This window comes from Salmo trutta, chromosome 6, assembly GCF_901001165.1.
Source record: "Salmo trutta chromosome 6, fSalTru1.1, whole genome shotgun sequence".
Taxonomy (NCBI): domain Eukaryota; kingdom Metazoa; phylum Chordata; class Actinopteri; order Salmoniformes; family Salmonidae; genus Salmo; species Salmo trutta.
The window spans coordinates 32,831,184-32,856,842 of NC_042962.1; the positions used below are offsets into that span (position 1 = coordinate 32,831,184).

At 42.6% G+C, this 25,659-nt stretch overlaps 1 protein-coding gene across 1 annotated transcript in view; it reads right to left on the bottom strand.

Moving 5' to 3' along the window:
• Window positions 1-25,659, bottom strand: part of LOC115195866 (cadherin-6-like) — a 97,627-nt gene that overhangs the window by 46,706 nt on the left and 25,262 nt on the right. Inside the window, exon 2 of the mRNA XM_029756183.1 lies at window positions 616-1,060. Coding sequence (XP_029612043.1) covers window positions 616-861 — 246 coding nt within the window. The 5' untranslated portion in view covers window positions 862-1,060. The remainder of the gene's footprint in view (window positions 1-615; window positions 1,061-25,659) is intronic.

Below are 25,659 nucleotides of genomic sequence, written 5' to 3' on the forward strand. Positions count from 1 at the left end.
TTGTACGATGTTGCAAATAGAGGGATATCGACTTCCTCAACTCTCTCATCTAGCTATGTAAAGCATTTCTTATTGGATATTCTTTGCTGTAGGCCTACTCTCCGTTATGTAACTGGGTCGACATTGTGTTTTGATTTTGTTGGACAAATAATGGCCGTAAGAAGCCTGTGTGTTCGGCAGTAGGGAACTAGTCCACTACCTCCGTAGGATGCTTTGATATGAGTGGAGTGGACATCGGCCGAGCTACCACATAGCTGACAGTCAGCACTAAACACATCAGAGAACACAACATCCGAGTCAGCCTAGGAGGCAGTGCTCAGGGGAAGTTTCCTCTAGGTACAGATCTAGGGAGAAGTACATGGAGGAGTCTGCTTTACTAGTGAAAGTATTGTATCTCAATCAAAGTACATTTTAGGCCATCTGAGAATTATAATATATGGTGTGTATCCTATTTCAAAATTATTAGTTATGGCTGGAATGCTGGCTATGACTGAAATGTCTTATTCAATCAACCAATATCAGAATAATAATATAAGTCCCCACCTTTCATCCTGTCGAACTCAGACAATGAGATGATAACAATAATGAAAGGAGATAATTAACATCACGCCGTACCTTGCCAACATACTGGTGATCCAACCCTGTGTACTCTTCCAGCAGGAAGAACTGGTTCCACATCCATCCTCGTTTGGAGCGTCTCAGAGGCACTCCATTAGCGTCCTGTCCCATCAGCGTCAACCCCACCCCTGCGTCCCCCCGCCTCCCCCCTGTAGTCCTCCTCAGGGCTCGCAGTCCATCCCCATGGGAACACAGGTATGCCCAGAGGACCAGCAGGAGAAGTACAGTTCTTCCTCTCAACATGGCCAGGCCAGTAGCTACAAAGCTCAAAATACAGCTTGGTTCAGCCAGATGTTCTACTCCCTCTGGGTGTTAGTGTGAAGTGGTCAGTGGACTTTAGTCAGAAGTTTAGTCATTGGGTCACTCCTCCAGGTCTGAGTGTAGGTCCGCAGTAGCAGCACGGGCTGTCAGTCTGCCATTGGGGCCCAGGTCCAGCCAGTATCTGGAACATAGAACACACAGTCAGGATGTTAATACTGGGAATACTTGGAACAGTTAACTACTATGATATTTGGTGCAACAATCCCTGTCTGTAGGAGCTAAGCCATAACTTTCTTCTCCTCCTATCCTGTCTCCCTTCTTCTCAGCAACATATGCTTTCCTCCTTTCACCCCCCCTCTCTCTGACTCTTTATTTCTCTCTCCCTCACACTCTGTCTGTCTGTCTGTCTGTCTGTCTGTCTGTCTGTCTGTCTGTCTGTCTGTCTGTCTGTCTGTCTGTCTGTCTGTCTGTCTGTCTGTCTGTCTGTCTGTCTGTCTGTCTGTCTGTCTGTCAATTCAATTCAAGGAGCTTTATTGGCATGGGAAACATATCTTTACATTACCAAAGCAAAAATTCAATAAACAATAAAAGTAAACATTACAAAAATAATAAAGACATTTCAAATGTAATTTATGTCTATATACAGTGTTGTAACTATGTGCAAATACTTAAATAAATACATATGGGTTGTATTTACAATTGTGTTAGTTCTTCACTGATTGCCCTTTTTTTGTGGCAATGGGTCACAAATCTCATGATGTGACTATGAGACGTGGCTGTATCTAGGGGAATTTTTATTTAGCTGACCCTGCTAGCTAGCAAAATGTTATTAGCTAGCTAGCAATTGTTGTGAAATTATTTGAAATAACAATTGAAATAACTATGTAATCTAAGTCAACACTAGACTACTACAAATTCATTTAAATTAGAAATAAATAAAGGTTAACTTGCTTGTTTTTTTGCTGTCCAGTGGCACCACAAGCGGGCATTTGATTTGCGAACTCATGTGCGCATGTGCGCTTACTGTGATACAGAAACACCACTATCCAAAAAACTGTGCGGGGCAACTACAATAAGTTTCTAAGATTTTTCCCATAACTGAAAAGTCATTCCCTGATATGGTTTAAGCATTTTTGTAAACACAGAAAATCGAATGTTGCTGTTTTTCTGTTAAAAAAGTGTGAAAAAACTGGGGGAAAACCAGAATTCGGGGGGGGGGGGGGATCGGAAACCTAGAAAAACAAAACAGAGAAAACTGAATTTTGGAGAAAAAAAACTGAATTAGGCCAAAAATAAAAACAGATTTCAAAAAGGTCCTACCAGTGTTTTTTGCTGAAATGACTGCACTTCAGAGCGGGGTAAAGTTGAGGTCAGGTCCAATATTGGCAATGCACCCAAGAGGGAAAGAGGTTGGGCCATCCTATAAATATTTTTGAGTAATATATACAATTTAGCAGACACTTTAATACAAAGTGACTTAGTCATACGTGCATCTTTTCTTTAACGTATGGGTGGTCCCGGCACGCCACCCTTTATAAAGCACAGGTTTTGTCATATTTGACCTAGTGGGTTATGTCAAGTTTGACATTGGTGGTTATGTCACAGTTATGCTACATTTATGAACCCTTTACAGAGTATAACATATGGTTATAGATGATTTGCAACACATTTATGTAGTGTTTATGTGGGCTTTATAAGCTCCACATCATTTAAAGTGGGACAAGAATGGTAATTTGTGGTCCTGGCAACTGTACCTTTTTTGGAACACCATTATTTTTGACTTTCTGAAATTCACTGTCAGGACCCAGGTCTGACAGAATCTGTACTGAAGATCTAGGTGCTGCTGTAGGCCATCATTGGTTGGGGACAGAAGGACCAGATAATCAGCAAACACTAGACATTTGACTTCAAATTCTATTAGGGTGAGGCCGGGTGCTGCAGACCATTCTAGTGCCCTGACCAATTCGTTGATATATATATTGAAGAGGGTGTGGCTCAAGCTGCATGCCTGTCTCACCCCCTGATCCTGTGGAAAGAATGGTGTGTGTTTTTTGTCAATTTTAACTGCACACTTGTTGTTTGTGTACATGGATTTTATAATGTCATATGTTTTTTCCCTCAACACCACTTTCCATCAATTTGTATAATAGACCCTCATGCCAAATATAATCAAAAGCTTTTTTGAAATCAACAAAGCATGTGACAACAACTTTTTTTTGTCAATTAAGGTGTGCAGGGTGAATACATGGTCTTTTGTACAGTATTTTGGTCTGCTGTTAATGATAATGCAGAGGATTGTCCCAAAGTTACTGTTGACGCACCATCCCATGGTAGTTATTGGGGTCAAAATTGAGGCATTTTGTGGATTTGGGTGATCAGTCCTTAGTTCCAAATATTGGGGAAGATGCCAGATCTGAGGATGACGTTAAAGAGTTTAAGTATAGCCAATTGGAAATTGTGATCTGTATATTTTCAAATCAAATCAAATGTTATTGGTCACATACACATGGTTTGCAAATGTTATTGCATGTGTTGCAAAATGCTTGTTCTTCTGGTTCTGACAGTGCAGCAATATCTAACATGTAATCTAACAATTCCACAACAACTACCTAATACACACAAATCTAAATAAAGGAATGGAATAAGAATATATACATATAAATATATGGATGATCAATGACAGAGTGCCATAGGCAAGATGCAATAGATGGTATAAAAAAACAGTATATACATATGACATGAGTAATGAAAGATATGTAAACATTAATAAAGTGGCGTTATTAAAGTGACTAGTGATCCATTTATTAAAGTGGCCAATGATTTCAAGTCTGTATGTAGGCAGCAGCCTCTCTGTGTTAGTGATGGCTGTTTAACAGTCTGACGTCCTTGAGATAGAAGCTGTTTTTCAGTCTCTCGGTCCCATCTTTGGTACATCTTCCAGAAAATTGGAACGGAAATGGCGCCACACCAAACTGGAAGTCTTCCGACTAGCTTGGAAAGACAGTACCGTGCAGTATCGAAGAGCCCTCACTGCTGCTCGATCATCCTATTTTTCCATCTTAATGAGGAAAATAAGAACAATCCGAAATTTATTTTTGATACTGTCGCAAAGCTAACTAAAAAGCAGCATTCCCCAAGAGAGGATGGCTTTCACTTCAGCAGTAATAAATTCATGAACTTCTTTGAGGAAAAGATCATGATCATTAGAAAGCAAATTACGGACTCCTCTTTAAATCTGCGTATTCCTCCAAAGCTCAGTTGTCCTGAGTCTGCACAACTCTGCCAGGACCTAGGATCAAGGGAGACACTAAAGTGTTTTAGTACTATATCTCTTGACACAATGATGAAAATAATCATGGCCTCTAAACCTTCAAGCTGCATACTGGACCCTATTCCAACTAAACTACTGAAAGAGCTGCTTCCTGTGCTTGGCCCTCCTATGTTGAACATAATAAACGGCTCTCTATCCACCGGATGTGTACCAAACTCACTAAAAGTGGCAGTAATAAAGCCTCTCTTGAAAAAGCCAAACCTTGACCCAGAAAATATAAAAAACTATCGGCCTATATCGAATCTTCCATTCCGCTCAAAAAAAATTGAAAAAGCTGTTGCGCAGCAACTCACTGCCTTCCTGAAGACAAACAATGTATACGAAACGCTTCAGTCTGGTTTTAGACCCCATCATAGCACTGAGACTGCACCTGTGAAGGTGGTAATGACCTTTTAAAACCTCTTGGGGCTAGGGGGCAGTATTTTCACGGCCGGATGAAAAACGTACCCAATTTAAACAGGTTACTACTCTGGCCCAGACAATAGAATATGCATATTATTAGTAGATTTGGATAGAAAACCCTCTGAAGTTTCTAAAAATGTTTGAATGGTGTCTGTGAGTATAACAGAACTCATATGGCAGGCAAAAACCTGAGAAAAATGTAATCAGGAAGTGGGAGAAATTAGAAATGTAGTTTTTCTTTTGAATCCCTTGAGAAGCTACAGTGACATAGGATTTACGTTGCACCTCCTAAGGCTTCCATTGGCTGTCAACAATCTTTAGGAACTGGTTTCATCCATCACCTGTTACTGGGCAGAAAATTGTGGCTCAGTCAATCAGTGGCTAGTCTGAGGACAGGTGTCGCGTGATGCGCATGCACGCGAGTTCGCTGTTCGTTCTTTTTCTTCTGGGATGAATACCGATTGCCCGGTTGTAAAATTATCGCAATTTTACGTAAAAAATACCCTAAAGGATTGATTGTAAACATCGTTTGACATGTTTCTACAAACGGTAATGGAACTTTTGAACATTTCGTCTATGGATTTGCATCCACGCCTCATGGCATTTTAATGATGTCAGACTGAGGCTCTGCATCTGTCCTCGTGCTCCTAGATCTTAGTGCTGCTTTTGATACCATCGATCACCACATTCTTTTGGAGAGATTGGAAACCCAAATTGCTCTACACGGACAAGTTCTGGCCTGGTTTAGATCTTATCTGTCGGAAAGATATCAGTTTGTCTCTGTGAATGGTTTGTCCTCTGACAAATCAACTGTAAATTTCGGTGTTCCTCAAGGTTCCGTTTTAGGACCACTATTGTTTTCACTATATATTTTACCTCTTGGGAATGTCATTCGAAAACATAATGTTAAATTTCACTGCTATGCGGATGACACACAGCTGTACATTTCAATGAAACATGGTGAAGTCCCAAAATTTCCCTCGCTAGAAGCCTGTGTTTCAGACATAAGGAAGTGGATGGCTGCAAACTTTCTACTTTTAAACTTGGACAACACAGAGATGCTTGTTCTAGGTCCAAAGAAACAAAGAGATCTTCTGTTAAATCTGACAATTAATCTTGATGGTTGTACAGTCGTCTCAAATAAAACTGTGAAGGACCTCGGCGTTACTCTGGATCCTGATCTCTCTTTTGAAGAACATATCAAGACTGTTTCAAGGGCAGCTTTTTTCCATCTACGTAACATTGCAAAAATCTGAAACTTTTTGTCCACAAATGATGCAGAAAAATGTATCCATGCTTTTGTTACTTCTAGGTTGGACTACTGCAATGCTCTACTTTCTGGCTACCCGGATAACGCACTAAATAAACTTCAGTTAGTGCTAAGTACGGCTGCTAGAATCCTGACTAGAACCAAATTATTTGATCATATTACTCCAGTGTCAGCCTCCCTACACTGGCTTCCTGTTAAGGCAAGGGCTGATTTCAAGGTTTTACTGCTAACCTACAAAGCATTACATGGGCTTGCTCCTACCTATCTTTCCGATTTGGTCCTGCCGTACATACCTACACGTACGCTACGGTCACAAGACGCAGGCCTCCTAATTGTCCCTAGAATTTCTATGCAAACAGCTGAAGGCAGGGCTTTCTCCTATAGAGCTCAATTTTTATGGAATAGTCTGCTTACCCATGTGAGAGATGCAGACTCGGTCTCAACCTTTAAGTCTTTACTGAAGACTCATCTCTTCAGTGGGTTCTATGATTGAGTGTAGTCTGGCCCAGGAGTGTGAAGGTGAACGGAAAGGCTCTGGAGCAACGAACCGCTCCTTGCTGTCTCTGCCTGGCCAGTTCCCCTCTCTCCCCTGGGATTCTCTGCCTCTAACCCTATTACAGGGGCTGAGTCACTGGCTTATTGTGTTCTTCCATGCCGTCCCTAGGAGGGGTGCGTCACTTGAGTGGGTTGAGTCACTGACGTGGTCTTCCTGTCTGGGTTGGCCCCCCCCCCTTGGGTTGTGCCGTGGCGGAGATCTTTGTGGGCTATACTCGGCCATGTCTCAGGATGGTAAGTTGGTGGTTGAAGATATCCCTCTAGTGGCGTGGGGGCTGTGCTTTGGCAAAGTGGGTATCGTCGGATGGGGCCAGTGTCTCCTGACCCCTCCTGTCTCAGCCTCCAGTATTTATGCTGCAGTAGTTTATGTGTCGGGGGGCTAGGGTCAGTCTGTTACTCTATATCTGGAGTATTTCTCCTGTCTTATCCAGTGTCCTGTGTGAATTTAAGTATGCTCTCTCTAATTCTCTCTTTCTCTCTTTCTTTCTTTCTTTCTATCTCGGAGGACCTCAGCCCTAGGACCATGCCTCAGGATTACCTGACATGATGACTCCTTGCTGTCCCCAGTCCACCTGGCCGTGCTGCTGCTCCAGTTTCAACTGTTCTGCCTGCGGCTATGGAACCCTGACCTGTTCACCGGACGTGCTACCTGTCCCAGACCTGCTGTTTTCAACTCTCTAGAGACAGCAGGAGCGGTAGAGATACTCTCAATGATCGGCTATGAAAAGCCAACTGACATTTACTCTTGAGGTGCTGACTTGTTGCACCCTCGACAACTGTGATTATTATTATTTGACCATGCTGGTCATTTATGAACATTTGAACATCTTCGCCATGTTCTGTTATAATCTCCACCCGGCACAGCCAGAAGAGGACTGGCCACCCCTCATAGCCTGGTTCCTCTCTAGGTTTCTTCCTAGGTTTTGGCCTTTCTAGGGAGTTTTTCCTAGCCTCTGTGCTTCTACACCTGCATTGCTTGCTGTTTGGGGTTTTAGGCTGGGTTTCTGTACAGCAATTTGAGATATCAGCTAATGTAAGAATGGCTATATAAATACATTTGATTTGATTATGATTTGATCTGTACTGACCTCACCTTCTGGATGGTGAACAGGCTGTAGGTGTCCTGGAGGGCTGGTAGTTTGCCCCTGGTGATGTGTTGTGCAGACCGCACCACCCTCTCGAGATACTTGCAGTTGTGGGCAGTGCAGTTGCTGTACCAGGTGGTGATACAGCCTGACAGGATGCTCTCAATTGTGCATCTGGAAAGTTTCTGAGGGTTTTAGGTGACAAGCCAAATTTCTTCAGCCTCTTGCAGTTGAAGAGGTGCTGTTGAGACTTCTTCATCACACTGTCTGTGTGGGTGGACCATTTCAGTTTGTCCGTGATGTGCACGCCTAGGATTTTAAAGCTTTCCACCTCCATGCTGTCCCCTCAATATGGATGGGGGGGGGAGGTGCTCTCTCTGCTGTTTCCTGAAGTCCACGATCATCTCCTTTGTTTTGTTGACGTTGAGTGAGATGTTGTTTTCCTGACACCACACTCCGAGTGCCCTCACCTCCTCCCTGTTGGCTGTCTCATCATTGTTGGTAATCAAGCCTACTACTGTTGTGTCGTCTGCGAACTTGATGATTGAGTTGTAGGCGTGCATGGACATGCAGTCATGGGTGAACAGGGAGTACAGGAGGGGGCTTAGCACGCACCCTTGTGGGGCCCCAGTGTTGAGGATCAGCGAAGTAGAGATGTTGTTTCCTACCTTCACCACCTAGGGGCTGCCCGTCAGGAAGTCCAGGACCCAATTGCACAGGGCGGGGTTGAGACCCAGGGCCTCAAGCTTCATGATGAGCTTGGAGGGTACTATAGTGTTGAATGCTGAGCTATAGTCAATGAACAGCCTTCTTACATAGGTATTCCTCTTGTCCAGATGGGATTGTGCAGTGTGATGGTGATTGCATCGTCTGTGGACCTATTGGGGCGGTAAGCAAATTGAAGTTGGTCTAGGGTGACAGGTAAGGTGGAGGTGATTATGATCCTTGACTAGAGTCTCAAACCACTTCATGATGACAGAAGTGGGTGCTACAGGGCAATAGTCATTTAGTTCAGTTACCTTTGCCTTTTTGGGTACAGGAACAATGGTGGCCATCTTGAAGCATGTGGGGACAGCAGACTGGGATAGGGAGAGATTGAATATGTCCGTAAACGCACCAGCCAGCTGGCCTGCCCATGCTCTGAGGACATGGATCGAGATGGCGTCTGGGCCGGGAGCCTTGCGAGGGTTAACACGTTTAAATGTCTTACTCATGGCGACCACGGAGAAGGAGAGCCCACAGTCCTTGGTAGCGGTCCGCGTCGGTGGCACTGTATTATCCTCAAAGCGGGCAAAGAAGGTGTTTAGTTTGTCTGGAAGCAAGACGTCGGTGTCCGTGACGTGACTGTTTTTCCTTTTGTAGTCCATGATTGTCTGTAGACTCTGGTCTCATGTCTCATGTCTGAGCCGTTGAATTGCGACTCCACTTTGTCTCTGTACTGACATGTTGCTTGTTTGATTGACTTGCAGAGGGAATAACTACACTCTTTGTATTTGGCCATATTCCCAGTCACCTTTCCATGGTTAAATGCGGTGGTTCGCACTTTCAGTTCTAGCCACGGTTTCTGTTAGGGTAGGTTTTAATAGTCACAGTAGGTTCAACATCTCCTATACACTTACTGATAAACTCACTCACCAAATCAACATATATGTCAAAATTATTCTCTGAGGCTACCTGGAACTTGTCCCAGTCTGCGTGATCAAAACAATCTTGAAGCGTAGATTCCGATTGGTCAGACCAGCGTTGAATAGTCCTTAGCACGGGTACATCCTGTTTGAGTTTCTGCCCATAGGAAGGGAGGAGCAAAATGGAGTCGTGGTCAGATTTGCCGCTTGAAGGGCAGATTGCCCCTTTAAAGGAATATGACTCGACATAATGAGTCTACTTCTCCATCCACACATTGACACAGCTACAAAGGGCTACATGTACATCGGGTTTGCGCTTAGTGGGACTATCATTTGATTCCATATGTGTTATTTCATAGTTTTGATGTCTTCACTAGTATAATACATTGTAGAAAATAGTAAGAATAAAGAAAACCCTTGCATGAGTTCTTTTGACTGGTACTGTATGTATACTAAACTGAATAAACCTTTAATAGACTAATAGGTCTACATGCTCAGCTTGTATCTCTTGAATCTGTTTGGTCACACTATGTTATCAGAGCAAGCAGGCTGTCAATGGAGACCCTGAGCAATGTCAATCTGAGTTTATTACCTTCAGATCATTGTAAAGATACTAAGCAAAATGGTTGTTTGCAAACCACACAATGAAATCACAGAGCATACAGTGCCACACACAGACTCTCGCCCATTTTCTCTCTCTCTCTCTCTCTCTCTCTCTCTCTCTCTCTCTCTCTCTATATATATATATATAATATATATATATATATATATATATATATATATATATATATGAAGGCATGGTTAGACAAACATGGGGGGAGAAAATGGAACAAGATGGAGAGATGAAGAAGGGCATGACTTCTTATTCTACGCTCATTATTCCTGTCTGGGTGCTATCCAGGCCGATGATGTGGTACCGCTGGGGTCTGGGCGCTGGGTTATCAGTGGGCACATTGGGAACTAGCAGCACCACCGTCACTATCACACACAGACTACGTCCCAAATGACATCCTAGTGCACAACTTTTGACCAGGACCCATACTTTTACTGGTCAAAAGTAGTGCACTATATAGGGAATAGGGTGCCATTAGGGACACACACACATGCTCAGCTCAGATAGAGAGATGCAGAACGCTGGATGGCAGCTCTGCTTTTCTCACAGGGCATAAAGAAAAACATCTCTGGCCATTCTGCTGAATTAAGAACTTTGAACTGCATGCAGAAAGTGGGGAGAGATTGAGCTAGAGAAAGAGGGAGAGACAGACTGGTCGAGACACATTGAGAGGGGGAGAGATGGCGGGAGAGGCTCAGGTGGAGAGAGAGGGAGGGCCAGGGTAGGTTAGGCAGAGAGAGAGATGGAGGGAGAGAGATGGAGAAAGAGAGCGATGGAGAAAGAGGTAGAGATAATTGTTGAAAGGGGGAGAGGGTGGGTCAGGGACTGGTAGGGAGAGCGCGAGAGGATAGAGAAAGAGAGAGATGGAGGGAGTGAAGGAGAGGTAGAAACATCCTGTCAGAGCAGCGTCAGCAGGACAGTTAAGAGAGGAGCTGTGTGTGTGGGTGAGAGTTTGTGTGTGTCTAGCCCATCCATTACCCTACCTGTCTTCTCTCTATCCTTTTAGCCATCCATGCCAAGGCCTCTCTCCCTGCCCTCCCTCTCTACCTGCTTTCAACCCTGCTTTCCCCTTATGAGGCAAAACGCAAATGGGAAAAGCTGAGGGGTTAGGTCCTCCTTTCTCTTTTCCCCCATGCCTTGCAGTTTATTATACCCCATGCCAAAGCTCCTCTCCTCTATGCCTGCTGCATGTGCTTCAGCTGATATGCATTATCGTGGGGGATTTCCAGACGCTTGCGATGCTAGTCACTTTGAATGTGTCCTTTGCATGCCTCAGCAGGGGGAATAAGAACCCATAGGTCACAACAGGCTCTCTCTGGGCCGACGAAGCAGGTGAGAGTGACGGCCTGTCTCAAATATAGTGCGTTCCCTTTGACGAGCTCCCATAGTCAACCAATAGGGCTCTTTTCAAAAGTAGTGCACTATGTAGGAAATAGGGTGCCATTTGGGACGGAACCATAGAGTACCCAAACCCACAGCCCACTCACATTCTCTCTCTTAGTATAACTCTCACGTGGATAGCTCTGGTTCAAATACATTTTTAGCTAAAAGTATTTTTTTCTCTTTTACTTCCTCTCTTCTATTTCCCTCCTTCTCTTTCCCAAGTCCTCACACGCTTGACTTTATGAATTTCCTTAATTGACCATGGTGAGGGAGCGTGGGGGACTGGGAGCTATTGATTTGCTATAGGACTCAGCAGTGTGGTTGGAAATACCATGTGGTCTCCGGGGTTGCTTCTCAGAGCCTTCTAATACCTCCAGTCTTCAGCTTCTCAACACACGCACACACACGCATGCACGCAAGCACACACACTGCTCTGCTCTGGTGGGAGGCAGACAGTCAGTCCTTTCAATATATTTCTTTATAATGTCACTGTGGTTGGCTGGAAGCTAATGCCTGACTGACTGTATGGAAAGGCCCTGCCTGCTGTCCCTGAGGAGCGCTCGCACCGCTGATCACATTTTGTCATGCCCTGGAATCCATGTTGTCCCAAATGGCACCCTATTGCTTACACACCGAAAAAAATAAAGGTTCTTAAATTGTTCTTCCTCATCTCTTCAGGTTCCTTGGGAGAACTCTTGCCCGAAAAATAACCTTTGAGTTAAGTTCGGGGTTCTTGATGTGGCATCTACGGTTCTTCAGAATTCTAAAAGGTTCTTGAAACGTGGAATCCTTCAGATGTATCCCTTTCATAGCACACAGCTATGGCCAGTGTTAACTAGTGTAAAATGTTTCAATATCAACATTTCTGCATCTACATTGATTAATTAATGTATCTCTTGCAAATAAAATATAAATACAATTTTTACAAACTATTCAAACCTGTTACTTAGACTTATTAGGCTTATTAGGCTTGCTTCCAGTTTGGATGTTGAAGTTAGTCTCATATCTTAGTGTTCCCAACCCTGACCGTCATTCTGAAAGCAGGTTGTGGGTGAATTAAAATGTTGGATATGCCCTCTCTGGCTGGATTAGAATATGACTTACACATCACTTTGCAAACTAGCATAATGTGACTTGCAGGCTTGATGTGTCCTGTAAGCCTTGAGTTTCAGGCCACTGTATTAGGGTAATACTCAGCCCTCTAAAGAAGGCCTTATTGGTGGTACTGGTAACTCTAAAAATATGCAAATAAGGCTTAAAACCTTACACCAGGGCTATTCAATTCCGGTCCTGGAGGGCAGAACTACTTCTGGCTTTGGATTTCTGTATGGTTCTTCAAAGAACCATCACATTTATGTTTCTTCAGAGATCCTAAAATGGTTCCCCTAAGGCATCGCTCTCAAGAACCTAATGTGGTTCCTACTTGCACCTTTATTTTTAAGAGTGTATGCAGTGCACTACTTTAAATTGGGAGAATACAATAGTTGTGCACTATGTAGGGAATAGGGTGCCATTTGAGCTCTCTGACCCCTTAATTCTCCATCAACAGTGGACCAGTAGCAGTAAGTCAGTTACATCCAGAGCTTAGTTTTCTCTACATCTGTGTGTATGTGACTCTGTGTGTGTGTGTGTGTGTTGAGTAGCTCTCCTCTCTTTTCTTGGTACCCAGCCCCAGTAAGTGTCAGCGTCATAATGAACCTGTGTAATAGAACATGACAACGCAATTATATCCTCACAGTTAAGAGAAAGTGTTTACAACAACCCTGACACTGCTTGATTTTCTGCCTCTACTCCCTCTTTCTCATTGCATCCATTTTTTGCGCCATTTAATTGCAACCATAAAAAAAAGCTTTAAATTGCCTGTCACCAATTATCTGGAGTCACTACATGTGGCTAGAATACTTCTGCATTGTGTTCCGTGCAGGGTTAGCAAGATGAATGTGTCAGCCGGCAATTTGGAGAGTGGACCCAGGGATTCTAGGCTCATAGAATTGCATGAAATAACATTTCAACTCATAACAATTAGCTATTAAATGTATCTATTGCTCGTATCGAACACAGGGACTCATAGATAAAGACAGGGACACAGCAAGACACACAAACGTATCCTTCATATGGATGTAGCAGACTAATAGCTTTTCTAGTGTTTTATATGTAACTACACTAAATGGCTTCAGGGGCATTTCGTGTATAGTCTGGAGCCATGCAGGCAAAACTGACCTATGAACAGCAGTACTACTCATCCTCTTGTTTTCTCTCTTCTTCCTCGTTCCCTCTGTGTCTATCTCTATTTCTCTCTGTGTCTATCTCTCTCTCTCTGTATGTGTCTATCTCTCTCTCTCTGTGTCTATCTCTCTCTCTCTGTGTCTCTCTCTCTCTCTCTCTCTCTCTCTGTTTCTTTAGTCTCCTAACGAGAGAAGATGAGCGACACAGAGAGGCAGTACCCTATCGCACCCATTGAGCCACGGCAACCCAGGCTTCCACAGCAACCCAGAAAATGCCCTCGGGGAGGGGCAATTAAAAGTGAGATAGGAGAATGTCAGCCACGGGCGAGTGGGGGGTGGGGGGTACATGGCCCTGGTACAAACCAAAGAAGACCCTTAAAGGCTGCTAATGTGTGTCACTGTCAGCGACAGGTTGTTTCACAGTTTCCCTTCTTTCCCTTCGCCTTGACACAATGTTGTCATGCTCTGAATTTATTTTATTAAGAGGACAAGGGCTACATCCCAAATGGCACCCTATTTACTATGTAGCACTACATAGGGAATAGGGTGCCATTTGGGACGCAAACATGGACACAGGCCGAGAGAGTCACTCCCTCACAGTATCGCTCTCCATGCTATTATTCTCTAGCGCCCCTTCTTGGCTAAATATATCACTAAATCCCACTTGGTGCATTGGGAATAGAGCAGCCGACCCAAATATAACTCTTTACTTTTTTGTGTGTCTTTCTTTCAGTTTTTGTTCATACATCTGTGAGAGCATGGAAACCCAACGGATGGGCTACTGGGTAGGGTTTAGATTTCCTTGTCCTCAAGTCACAAGGATGTAAAGTAAGTAGCGTAGGACGAGCCAGAACGGCCATAGGGCAAGAGCCTATCACTTGTTTCTGCAGTATGATGTACATGTATACCACCTGGACAGGACACTATTCTGTCACAAGGTTTTTAGTAACGAGCCAAACCATTGGGTAAAGAGTGTTTGGCTGGCTGTTTTTGTTTCACCAATCTCCTCGCCTCCTCCTACTAACAGAAGAAACATAGGACCTTGATTCTAATTTAGAAAACCTGATCTTCGGCTCAACTGGGAGTGTCTGTCTAGTCTTTGTCTTGAAAATATATTTCTTGCCGCCTTACTTTAATAAAAGAGGATTCAGCAAAGAAACTGGAGGATGTTGAGAAGTATGTGGCAGCATGTAGCATATACAGTAATTCCCCTTTTACAGAGCAGTAATTCTCCTTTACAAAGTGTGTACATGTTGTCACGTTCTGACCCTAGTAAGATGTCATTTTCTATAGTAGAGTAGGTTAGGGCGTGACAGGGGGTTTCGGGTGTTTTTTTCTATGTTTTCTATTTCTATGTTTAGTTCTAGTTTTCTATTTCTATGATGGAGTTTATTTGGGATGATCTCCAATTAGAGGCAGCTGGTTCACGTTGTCTCTAATTGGAGACCATATTTAAATTGTAAGTTTTTTTTCTCTATTGTGTTTGTGGGCAGTTGTATTCTGTTTAGTTGTGTTCTGTGTAGTCGTCAGTACCTGACAGAACTGTTAGCTGATCGTTTTCTCTTTGTTATTTTCTTTAGTGTTCTGAGTTTAATAAACAGTAATTATGAGCACTCAACACGCTGCGCCTTGGTCCCATCTATACGACAGCCATTACACATGTACACACTTTCTCTCGACAGAAAGCCTGAGGGCCCTTCCCTTGTTTGTACTCTTTTTTTTGGCTTTTCTTAGGTTGTTAAGGTTAATTAGTAGAACCTGTTTATTCTCTTATGGTCCCCTTAAGGCTGAACCATAATCACACCTTAGTCACATCTCCTAAAGGCGTCCATATGCTTTCCAGCCGAAACAGTTCAGTAGAGTTTGTGCATATATTATGATGACGTTTTGTGACGTTTTAGCTCGTTTTGGACTTCGGTGATGGTTTTTTCAGCTGTTTGGGCACACAAATCGTTTTATGGAGGCAAGCCGAAGTTCGGAGCTAAAGTCTTCGCCCCTTCGTCTGTGATTGGTCAACAGTAGGGATTCTTCAATAAAGTCTGTCATTCAACGAGAGACGACTCGTTTTCATGCACATTTTTTTCATTGAGAAATACTGTACCAAGCATATTAGTTCTATGTAAAATTGTGCAACTAAGATGTCCTCTGCAAAAATGTCAAAATTAATGACAGATTTCTTGAGTTATTTTAGATTAATCTGGACTTTTTTGAGGAAGCGTAAACTGGCTACGGTGTATCAAAATGGACAAACAGTACTATTGCCGCTTTTTTCTAGGCCTTTTAATGGAGTATGCAAGCACACTCGTTCAGTTTCGGCTCTAACTGAACCAGGTTAATGGAAGGGAGCGGGTATGCAGAAGTGCATTTCGAATATGATGGTTGATTGTATAACTTGACAGAGACAACATTACTCCTTGCTAAAATTTCTCCATCTGCATCCACCCGCTCTCAAGCTAGCAGAGAGAATACCCAGGGCATTAGCCAAAGAAAGCCTATAAATTAAGACATAACCAATAAGGACGATGCATTCTTCGATCATGCCCTGAATAACTGCATGTCGATTTCAACAAATGCACCATTCGCATAATAACAAAAAACAAACAAATGAACCTGTACCATCCTTGTCAGGGGGCGGGGGTGTGTTAGTCCGAACCATACATGCCAATGTTCAGGGGATGTTCCCTCAACAATACATCCACGTGTATCACTCCAGAGCTCAATGCAAACACCATTACCTTGCCTGGCTGCCCAAATGCTTACCAAATAACCTGATAAATCATAAGATCTGGGCCAAGTCAATGCGACTGTGCCATTTCCCTGTGTGCATCCCTAATGACACCCTATTCCCTATATAGTGCACTACTTTTCACTAGACCCTAAGGGCCCTGGTCAAAAGTAGCGCACTATATAGGGAATAGTGTGCCATTTGGGACGCAGTCCGTTTCTCCTTATATCCAGCCCCGCTATCATTCAGAGACGACCGCATCACTCAACCCAAGCAGGCGCTCCACAGCCGCCACCGCCACCGCCACCGCCACCACTGCTTACATTCACAACACTTGTCTTCAAGTTTAGATATCGCAAACATAGGCTACTGGTGTAACCCTTTCTTTCCACCAGTATTTCTGTTGCCTTAGCCTCTTTAGCTCAGGTTGTGTGTGTTAAAATGGGGTTCCTACTATAACGGCTTTCTCAAGATTCTGTTCTTTGATCTGAAGTATTTTTTCTCTTTCTTTCTTTTCATTACTCTCTCTGTTTATATAGTGGATGGCCCTGTGAACATGTCCCTGTGTTAGCTAGTGGTGTTTCTGTTTACTATAGTGGAGTGACATAGTGGTTAGGGAAGAGGGTCCTCTCTCTCTGTCTCCCCCACCCCCCCATCGTTCTCTGTTGTCTGTGAATCGTAGTTTGTTTGTTCTTGTCTCCTTAGCTAGCACAGATAGTCAAAAAGGAAATCAAAAGGCGGTATGTTTTGAAGTCTCTGTCCTATATCTGAGAGATATAAGAAAGCTCAAAATGTATTTATTTATACCGTATACCTTTGATGTGGAAATGCCCAATTCACTTCCAATCATTTTTACATCCCGGTAATGTGTTACCTTCAGACGAGTCCCTTGAAGCCGAAATGTCCGTGTTCGTGAGTCTCAAATTTCGATAGTGGGGTCCAAATAGATTCTTGCTCAAACCGTTCAGACTTGACAGACATTTTTGTGATAAGTAACTTTTCGGGGGAGAAACTGGGAAGTGCCGCTCTACTGCATGGGCGAATGACTGCACATAGGCAGATTCAATGAATTGCACCGTTGCACATGCAAGAAACAGGAAGTCAATAGTGTAAACACACAGTGTTTTATGTAATAAAACGTGATGGCATCACCGATTTCCGCACGGGTTCGGACATCGACTTCTGAGGTTTGGCATTTAGGCTGCATTCAAAAGGGTTTCCTATTCCCAACGTAGTGCACTACTTCTGACCAGTGCCCAAAGGGATTGGTTGAAGGTAGTGCACTATGTTGGGAATAGCTTGCCATTTAGGATGCATTTTTGTTATTTACAACAGAGAAGGAGGAGAGAACTCAGCGGGGGGTTCGACTGGTTCCCCTGCCTTACTCATTACTCATTTCCTGCCTGCCCATTGTGCTTCGGTGATGGGTACTGTATGGGAGCCTCTATTCCTATGCAAATGACCTGTGAGTGTGTGCCAAGTGTGTGTGTGTGCGTGTGTGTGCCAAGTGTGTTAATGTGTGCCGAGTGTTTGTGCCTGCCATGTGTAGTCAAGTGTGAAAGCATATTCCCTCAACAATTATCCCAATACACAGTCCACAGGAAAAACACCCCAAATATATCAATACAGAAATAAACACACTCAAAGCAAATGTAATTAAAAAAGGTGTTGTTATTTCCATTATTCATTGTTTTGTTTGTTCTGCTTTAATAATGTACCTGGAGATTAGATCGACTGGTAACAAATCCTTACTTTATAAAATGAATGGTGCAATTTAGAAGCGGACGCATTGATTCAGCAACACAAAGGTCAAACAGCGTGCTGTGAATTGAAAATCAGAGCGGCCGTTGCATTCCCACGTTTCGTTTGTTTCATTTCCCTCTCTTCCTCTTTCTAGCCTGGTGGTGGCAATTACAAACGGGGACCTTTGTAAAAACACATCTTCATTCAAGCGTCTATTGACGCTGTAAACAGCAGGTCAGCTACAGTGGTTCATCCTTTAAAAGTTGCAGCGTACTGAGGCACAGCTTGCATTGTGCCGCAGAATTCTATGACACGTTATTTAAGTGCCAACCACTGGTACCATTAATGCTAGTTAGTGCTAGTTTGACCACCAGAAGGCATCTTTGAGAAGCATTTGATAGTCTTCAATACTGGCTGTACTAGAGAATTAAAAAAATGTTTTGTAAGAACATAGTATATGGGACAGAAATTTAGCATAATTAATTTGATTAATATTATGGTGTTTCTATTCCAAGAAATAGGAAAAACTCTCTGGTTTCCGTTAGGATGGAACGGAAAATATGGCGCTGTACAAAGTGACAGTAGGGAATAGGCTACAGTACTAGGCTATTTAGCTAAAGAATCCCAGTGTCGTGCAGGCACGCGGGAGACCGGGGTTCAATTCCCCGACAGGGAGGAAGGAGTAGGCTGTCCTTGTAAATAAGAATTTGTTCTTTAACTGATTTGCCTAGTGAAAGAAAGGTTACACTAAGAGCATAACATTTCTACACCCTAATTGTATAATTGTAGTCTAACCAATACCCAAAAGATGATTCAGTGAAAATAAAAATCTAAATTTATTTATCAAGACCAGTCCCCATGCTTGTCTCAGAGCAGCACGAAATAGTGCAAAAATAGTTGTAGGCTACTGCTTCAAATCCTACTGCTTATAACTTCAATATGCTCTTTATATAAATAAGACCTACACCACTTTTAGCAGCACATTACTCAACACTAGTGAGGCTCATGTCGCCTAGGGTAGGCCTACAATATATCGAAAAATAGGACCTCACTCTCTGCCAATATTTACATATAGAGGATTCGAGGATTCTAAATTAAAACCAAAAGCCGCCTCATGGGTCTCCCGGTGGCGGCCGGCACGGCTATCAAACTTGCATATGTAGCAACGCATTTTGCACTGCGGGAGCTCCCATCCACTCGGGAGCCCCCATCCACAAAGTATCAAAATACAGAGAGGTGTTTGTAAAGGTATATTGTCCTGCTAATAGCCCATAATGGGCTATTATAATACTGTACATGGTGTCCAGGTCAGGATAACCAAAACATTTCTTTATTAATAAAGACTATCAGAAAGAATGTTGGTACTTATTTATTTTGATCCAAAGCCATGAATGAGTGAGTCACTCAGCTTTATGTAGGTGCCGGGCTACAGTGGCTTGCGAAAGTATTCACCCCCATTGTCATTTTTCCAATTTTCTTGCCTTACAACCTGGAATTAAAATCGATTTTTGTATCATTTGATCTACACAACATGCCTACCACTTTGAAGATGCAAAATATTTTTTATTGAGAAACAAACAAGAAATAAGACAAAAAACCACTTATACCACTTGAGTGTTGCTTTAGCAGTATGCTTAGGGTCATTGTCCTGCTGGAAGGTCAACATCTGTCCCAGTCTCAAGTCTCTGGAAGACTAAAACAGGTTTCCCTCAAGAATTTCCCTGTATTTAGCACCATCCATCATTCCTTCAATTCTGACCAGTTTCCCAGTCCCTGCCGATGAAAACATCCCCACAGCATGATGCTGCCACCACCATGCTTCACTGTGGGGATGTTGTTCTCGGGGTGATGAGAGGTTTTGGGATTGCACCAGAAATAGCATTTTCCTTGATGGCCAAAAAGCTACATTTTAGTCTCATCTGACCAGAGTACCTTCTTCCATAAGTTTGGGGAGTGTCCCGCATGCCTTTTGGCGTACACCAAATGTGTTTGCTAATTTTTTTCTTTAAGCAATGGCTTTTTTTCTGGCCACTCTTCCGTAAAGCCCAGCTCTGTGGAGTGTACGGCTTAAAGTGGTCCTATGGACATATACTCCAATCTCCGCTGTGGTGCTTTGCAGCTCCTTCAGGATTATCTTTGGTATCATTGTTGCCTCTCTGATTAATGCTCTCCTTGCCTGGTCTGTGGGTTTTGGTGGGCGGCCCTCTCTTGGCAGGTTTGTTGTGGTGCCATATTCTTTCAATTTTTTAATAATGGATTCAATGGTGCTCCGTGGGATGTTCAAAGTTTCGGATATTTTTTTATAACCCAACCCTGATCTGTACTTCTCCACAACTTTGTCCCTGACCTGTTTGGAGAGCTCCTTGGTCTTCATGGTGCTTGGTGGTGCCCCTTGCTTAGTGGTGTTGCAGACTCTGGGGCCATTCCGAACATGTGTATATATACTGAGATCATGTGACAGATCATGTGACACTTAGGTGGACTTTATTTAACTAATTATATGACTTCTGAAGGTAATTGGTTGCACCAGATTGTATTTAGGGGCTTCATAGCAAAGGGGGTGAATACATATGCACGCACCACTTTTCTTTTCTTTTCTTTTTTGGAAACGTTTTTTAAATTTTATTTGTATATAATTCTTTTTTTTTTTCACTTCACCAATTTGGACTATTTTGTGTATGTCCATTACATGATATCCAAACAAAAATCCATTTAAATTACAGGTTGTAATGCAACAAAATAGGAAAAACAAGTGGGATGAATACTTTTGCAAGGCACTGTATATGACTGTGCCATCAACTTGATAATACAATGCGTGCACAATTATTAGGCAAGTGAGTATTCTGACATTATCATTATTTCTATATACATTTTCCAAACCATATAAACTTGAATGCTTATTGGATTTAATAATTTTCAGGTGATATGTATTTGTGTAATGAGGGAGGGTGTGGCGAAAGTGAATAACACCTTATATCAAGATGTGCATAATTATTAGGCAGCTTCATTACCTCAGGTAAAATGGGCCAAAAAAGAGATTTAACTGACACTGAAAAGTCAAAAATTGTAAAATGCCTTTCAGACGGATGCAACACTCTTGAAATAGCTAAACTATTGAGGCCTGAACACTGGACAATCAAACGTTTTGTTGCGAATAGTCAACTGGGGGCGAAAAAAACGCATGGATAAGAAAAGGCGCAAATTAACTGCAAAAGACTTGAGAAGAATTAAACTTCAATCTACCAGGAACCCATTATCCTCCAATGCCATCATATTCCAGAACTGCAACCTACCTGGAGGGTCTAGAAGTACAAGGCGTCAAGTGCTCAGAGACATGGCCAAGGTCAAGAAGGCTGAAACACGACCACCACTGAATAAGATTCACAAGTTCAAGCGTCAAGATTGGGCAAAGAAATACCTGAAGACAGATTTTTCAAAGGTTTTATGGACAGATGAAATGAGAGTGACTCTTGATGGTCCAGATGGATGGGCCCGTGGCTGGATCAGTAATGGACACAGGGCACCACTTTGAGTCAGGCGCCAGCAAGGTGGAGGAGGGGTACTGGTATGGGCTGCTATCATTAGGGATGAGGTAGTTGGACCTTTTCGTGTTGAAGATGGACTGAAACTCAACTCCCAAACCTACTGCCAGTTTCTGGAAGATACTTTCTTCAAGCAGTGGTATAGGAAGAAATCCTCAGCATTCAAGAAGGCCATGATCTTTATGCAGGACAATGCTCCATCACATGCATCCAAGTACTCCACTGCTTGGCTAGCCAGCAAGGGCCTCAAAGATGCCTGAATAATGACCTGGCCCCTTCCTCACCTGACTTAAATCCTATTGAGAACTTGTGGGCCCTTCTCAAATGTGAGATTTACAGTGACGGAAGACAATACAACTCTTTGAACAGCATTTGGAAGGCTGTGGTTGCTGCTTCAGCGAAAGTTGATCGTGAACAGATCAAGAAACTGAGAGACTCCATGGATGGAAGGCTCATGGCAGTTATTGAAAAGAAGGGTGGCTATATTGGTCAATGAATATGTTTAAAAGGCCAAAAACGTCATTTAATTGTCATTTTGTGTCACTTATTTGTTACACTTGCTCTAAAAATGTTGAATAAACAAGTGAGTTGGGAGAAATTATTTTTGTAATTAGTTGCCTCATAATTCTGCACACTAATTGTTGCCTAATTATTGTGCACACTGATATATCCCCCTGAGAAAGACAAAACTCACTTTTCCTTCGGTAAATATTCAGGTTTGAGGTTCATTAACATTTTGGAATGACTGAGAGCATTGTGTATGTTCCAACAATAAAATGTATCCTGAGGAATACAATTTGCCAAAAAATTGTGCATGCAGTGCAAATAACGATATTTTGGAGCTTATTTCGTTTTCAAAAAAACGAAAGTGAGCAATTGTAATCTGAATGAAGGCGAAAATAATATTTGCATTTATATCTGTTTTTAAAGAGAGAGAAACGCTGGGCCAGTTGTAGCGCCGCACATGAAGGCCAAAATATACAGTTGAAGTCGGAAGTTTACATACACCTTAGCCAAATACATTTAAACTCAGTTTTTCACAATTCCTGACATTTATCCTAGTAAAAATTCCCTGTCTTAGGTCAGTTAGGATAACCACTTTATTTTAAGAATGTGAAATGTTAGAAGAGTGAAATATTTATTTCAGCTTTTATTTCTTTCATCACATTCCCAGTGGGTCAGAAGTTTGCATACACTCAATTAGTATTTGGTAGCATTGCCTATAAATTGTTTAACTTGGGTCAAACATTTTGGGTAGCCTTCCACAATCTTCCCACAAGAAGTTGGGTGAATTTTGGCCCATTCCTTCTGACAGAGCTGGTGTAACTGAGTCAGGTTTGTAGGCCTCCTTGCTCGCACACGCTTTTTCAGTTCTGCCAACAAATGTTCTTTCGGATTGAGGTCAGGGCTTTGTGATGGCCACTCTAATACCTTGGCTTTGTTGTCCTTAGGCCATTTTGCCACAACTTTGGAAGTATGCTTGGAGTCAATGTCCATTTGGAAGACCCATTTGCAACCAAGCTTCAACTTCCTGACTGATGTCTTGAGATGTTGCTTCAATATAACCACACAATTTTCCTTCCTCATGAAGCCATCTGTTTTGTGAAGTGCACCAGTCCCTCCTGCAGCAAAGCACCCCCACAACATGATGCTGCCACCCCCGTGCTTCATGGTTGGGATGGTGTTCTTCGGCTTGCAAGCCTCCCCCTTTTCCCTCCAAACATAACGATGGTCATTATGACCAAATAGTTCTATTTATGTTTCATCAGACCAGAGGACATTTCTCCAAAAAGTACAATCTTTGTCCCCATGTGCGGTTGCAAACGGTAGTCTGGCTTTTTTTATGACGGTTTTGGAGCAGTGGCTTCTTCCTTGCTGAGCGGCCTTTCAGGTTATGTTGATATAGGACTTGTTTTACTGGGGAAATAGATACTTTTGTAACTGTTTCCTCCAGCATCTTCACAAGGTCCTTTGCTGTTGTTCTGGAATCGATTTGCACTTTTCGCACCAAAGTACGTTCATCTCTAGGAGTCAAACGCATCTACTTCCTGAGCAGTATGACAGCTGCGTGGTCCCATGGTGTTTATATTGTTTGTACAGATGAACGTAGTACCTTCAGGCAATTGGAAATTGTTCCCAAGGATGAACCAGACTTGTGGAGGTCTACAATTATTTTCATGAGGTCTTGGCTGATTACTTTTGATTTTCCCATGATGTCAAGCAAAGAGGCACTGAGTTTGAAATTATGCCTTAAAATACATCCACAGGTACACCTCCAATTCTAAAGCCATGACATAATTTTCTGGAATTTACTAAGCTGTTTAAAGGCACAGTCAACTTAGTGTATGTAAACCTCTGACACACTGGAATTGTGATACAGTGAATTATAAGTGAAATAATCTGTCTGTAAACAACTGTTGGAAAAATTACTTGTGTCATGCACAAAGTAGATGTCCTATCCGACTTGCCAAAACTATAGTTTGTTAATAAGAAGTTTAGGAAGTGGTTGAAAAACAAGTTTTAATGACTCCAACTTAAGTGTATGTAAACTTCCGACTTAAACTGTAGCCCTGCTAATAGCCATAATGGCGCTGTACAATGTGACTGTGTGTGTTTGAAAGAGTATTTTCCAGTAAGCAACAATTTGTTAACCTTCATTAGACAACTTTGCTCCAATATTTCTATAATTCAGTGATATTTATTCTATTCCCATAGTAATTCGGAATTGATCCATAACTAAATAAACATCTGCATTTTGAAAGAGTATTTTTATCATTATTTTATTAACGAAAGCATAAAGATGCTGATGATGAAATACAGTATTGTACAGTATATGATTTTACATTTGGATAATAAAGAATTTAAAGTATTTTGAAAATATAAACCACCTGCATTTGTTTATTAGGTTATAGCAGAACAGCATAACAGTCCGGACGGCCCTTGATGTGCCTGGTGAGCAGTTGGTCAAGTTCTGCTGTCAGAAGAGGAATGGAAATGTCAGGGTGAACCGACGCCCTGGTGAACCCGCCAGGTATGTTGACTCTGCTTGTCGGAGGTGGAGTTCCAGAGCTCACAGGTGTGCCTGGCATGGATTGTGACTCCATCTCGTTCCTCGCCCTCTTCAACGCGTCATCCTATACCTGTCTCTCCGCCAATGCCACCTGGCTCTGTACCAATGCATTAGCTGTCGCCCGTATCTCTGCCATCCGTTAATGTTTCTCTTTCTGCGGGTCTGCCTTCAATGACTCGATCTCGGTCTTCAAAGTTTTAATCTGATCCATGTGCACCTTCATCAGATGAGCAGAATGGTACCGCCCTGAGCCCCCATGGATTACAGTGGCCTATGATAAAAACTGTAGATCAATTAAGAATTAAAAGTGACTCCAACACACAAATGTTGCGTACACATTTTAAGAACCTTGCAAAACGTACCACTTTCTTGGCAACCATGTGTTTTTCGGTGTGGCCCGTTGTCCAGCCCTTTGTCCACTGATCTCCACGGATGGTTGTCGGCATGGTTGTATGCTCTGCAAAAACACATTAATGTTTTTATTACACAATCATTTTTATTTTTATTTAACCTTTATTTAACCTGTTGGGGATAGGGGGCAGTATTTGCACGGCCGGATAAAAAACGTACCCGATTTAATCTGGTTACTACTCCTGCCCAGTAACTAGAATATGCATATAGTTAGTAGATTTGGATAGAAAACACCCTAAAGTTTCTAAAACTGTTTGAATGGTGTCTGTGAGTATAACAGAACTCATTTGGCAGGCCAAAACCTGAGAAGATTCCAAACAGGAAGCGCTCTCTCTGACTATTTCTTGGCCTTCTTGATCATCTCTAACCAAAACAGGGGATCTCTGGCATAACGTGACATTTTCTAACGCTCCCATAGGCTCTCAGAAGGTGCCAGAACGATGAATGGTGCTTTGCAGGCCATGGCTGAAAAACATTAGCGCATTTGGATTGTGGTCGATCTGAGGACAATGAGACTGGAGGCGCGTGCACGAGCTGACACCATGTTTACTTTCTCTCTCTTTGAACGAAAACAACGACTCCCGGTCGGAATATTATCGCTTTTTTACGAGAAAAATCACATAAAAATTGATTTTAAACAGCGTTTGACATGCTTCGAAGTACGGTAATGGAATATTTTGAATTTTTTTGTCACGAAACACGTCGGGCACGTCACCCTTCTTTACCCTTCGGATAGTGTCTTGAACGCACAAACAAAACGCCGCTATTTGGAAATAACTATGGATTATTTGGAACCAAAC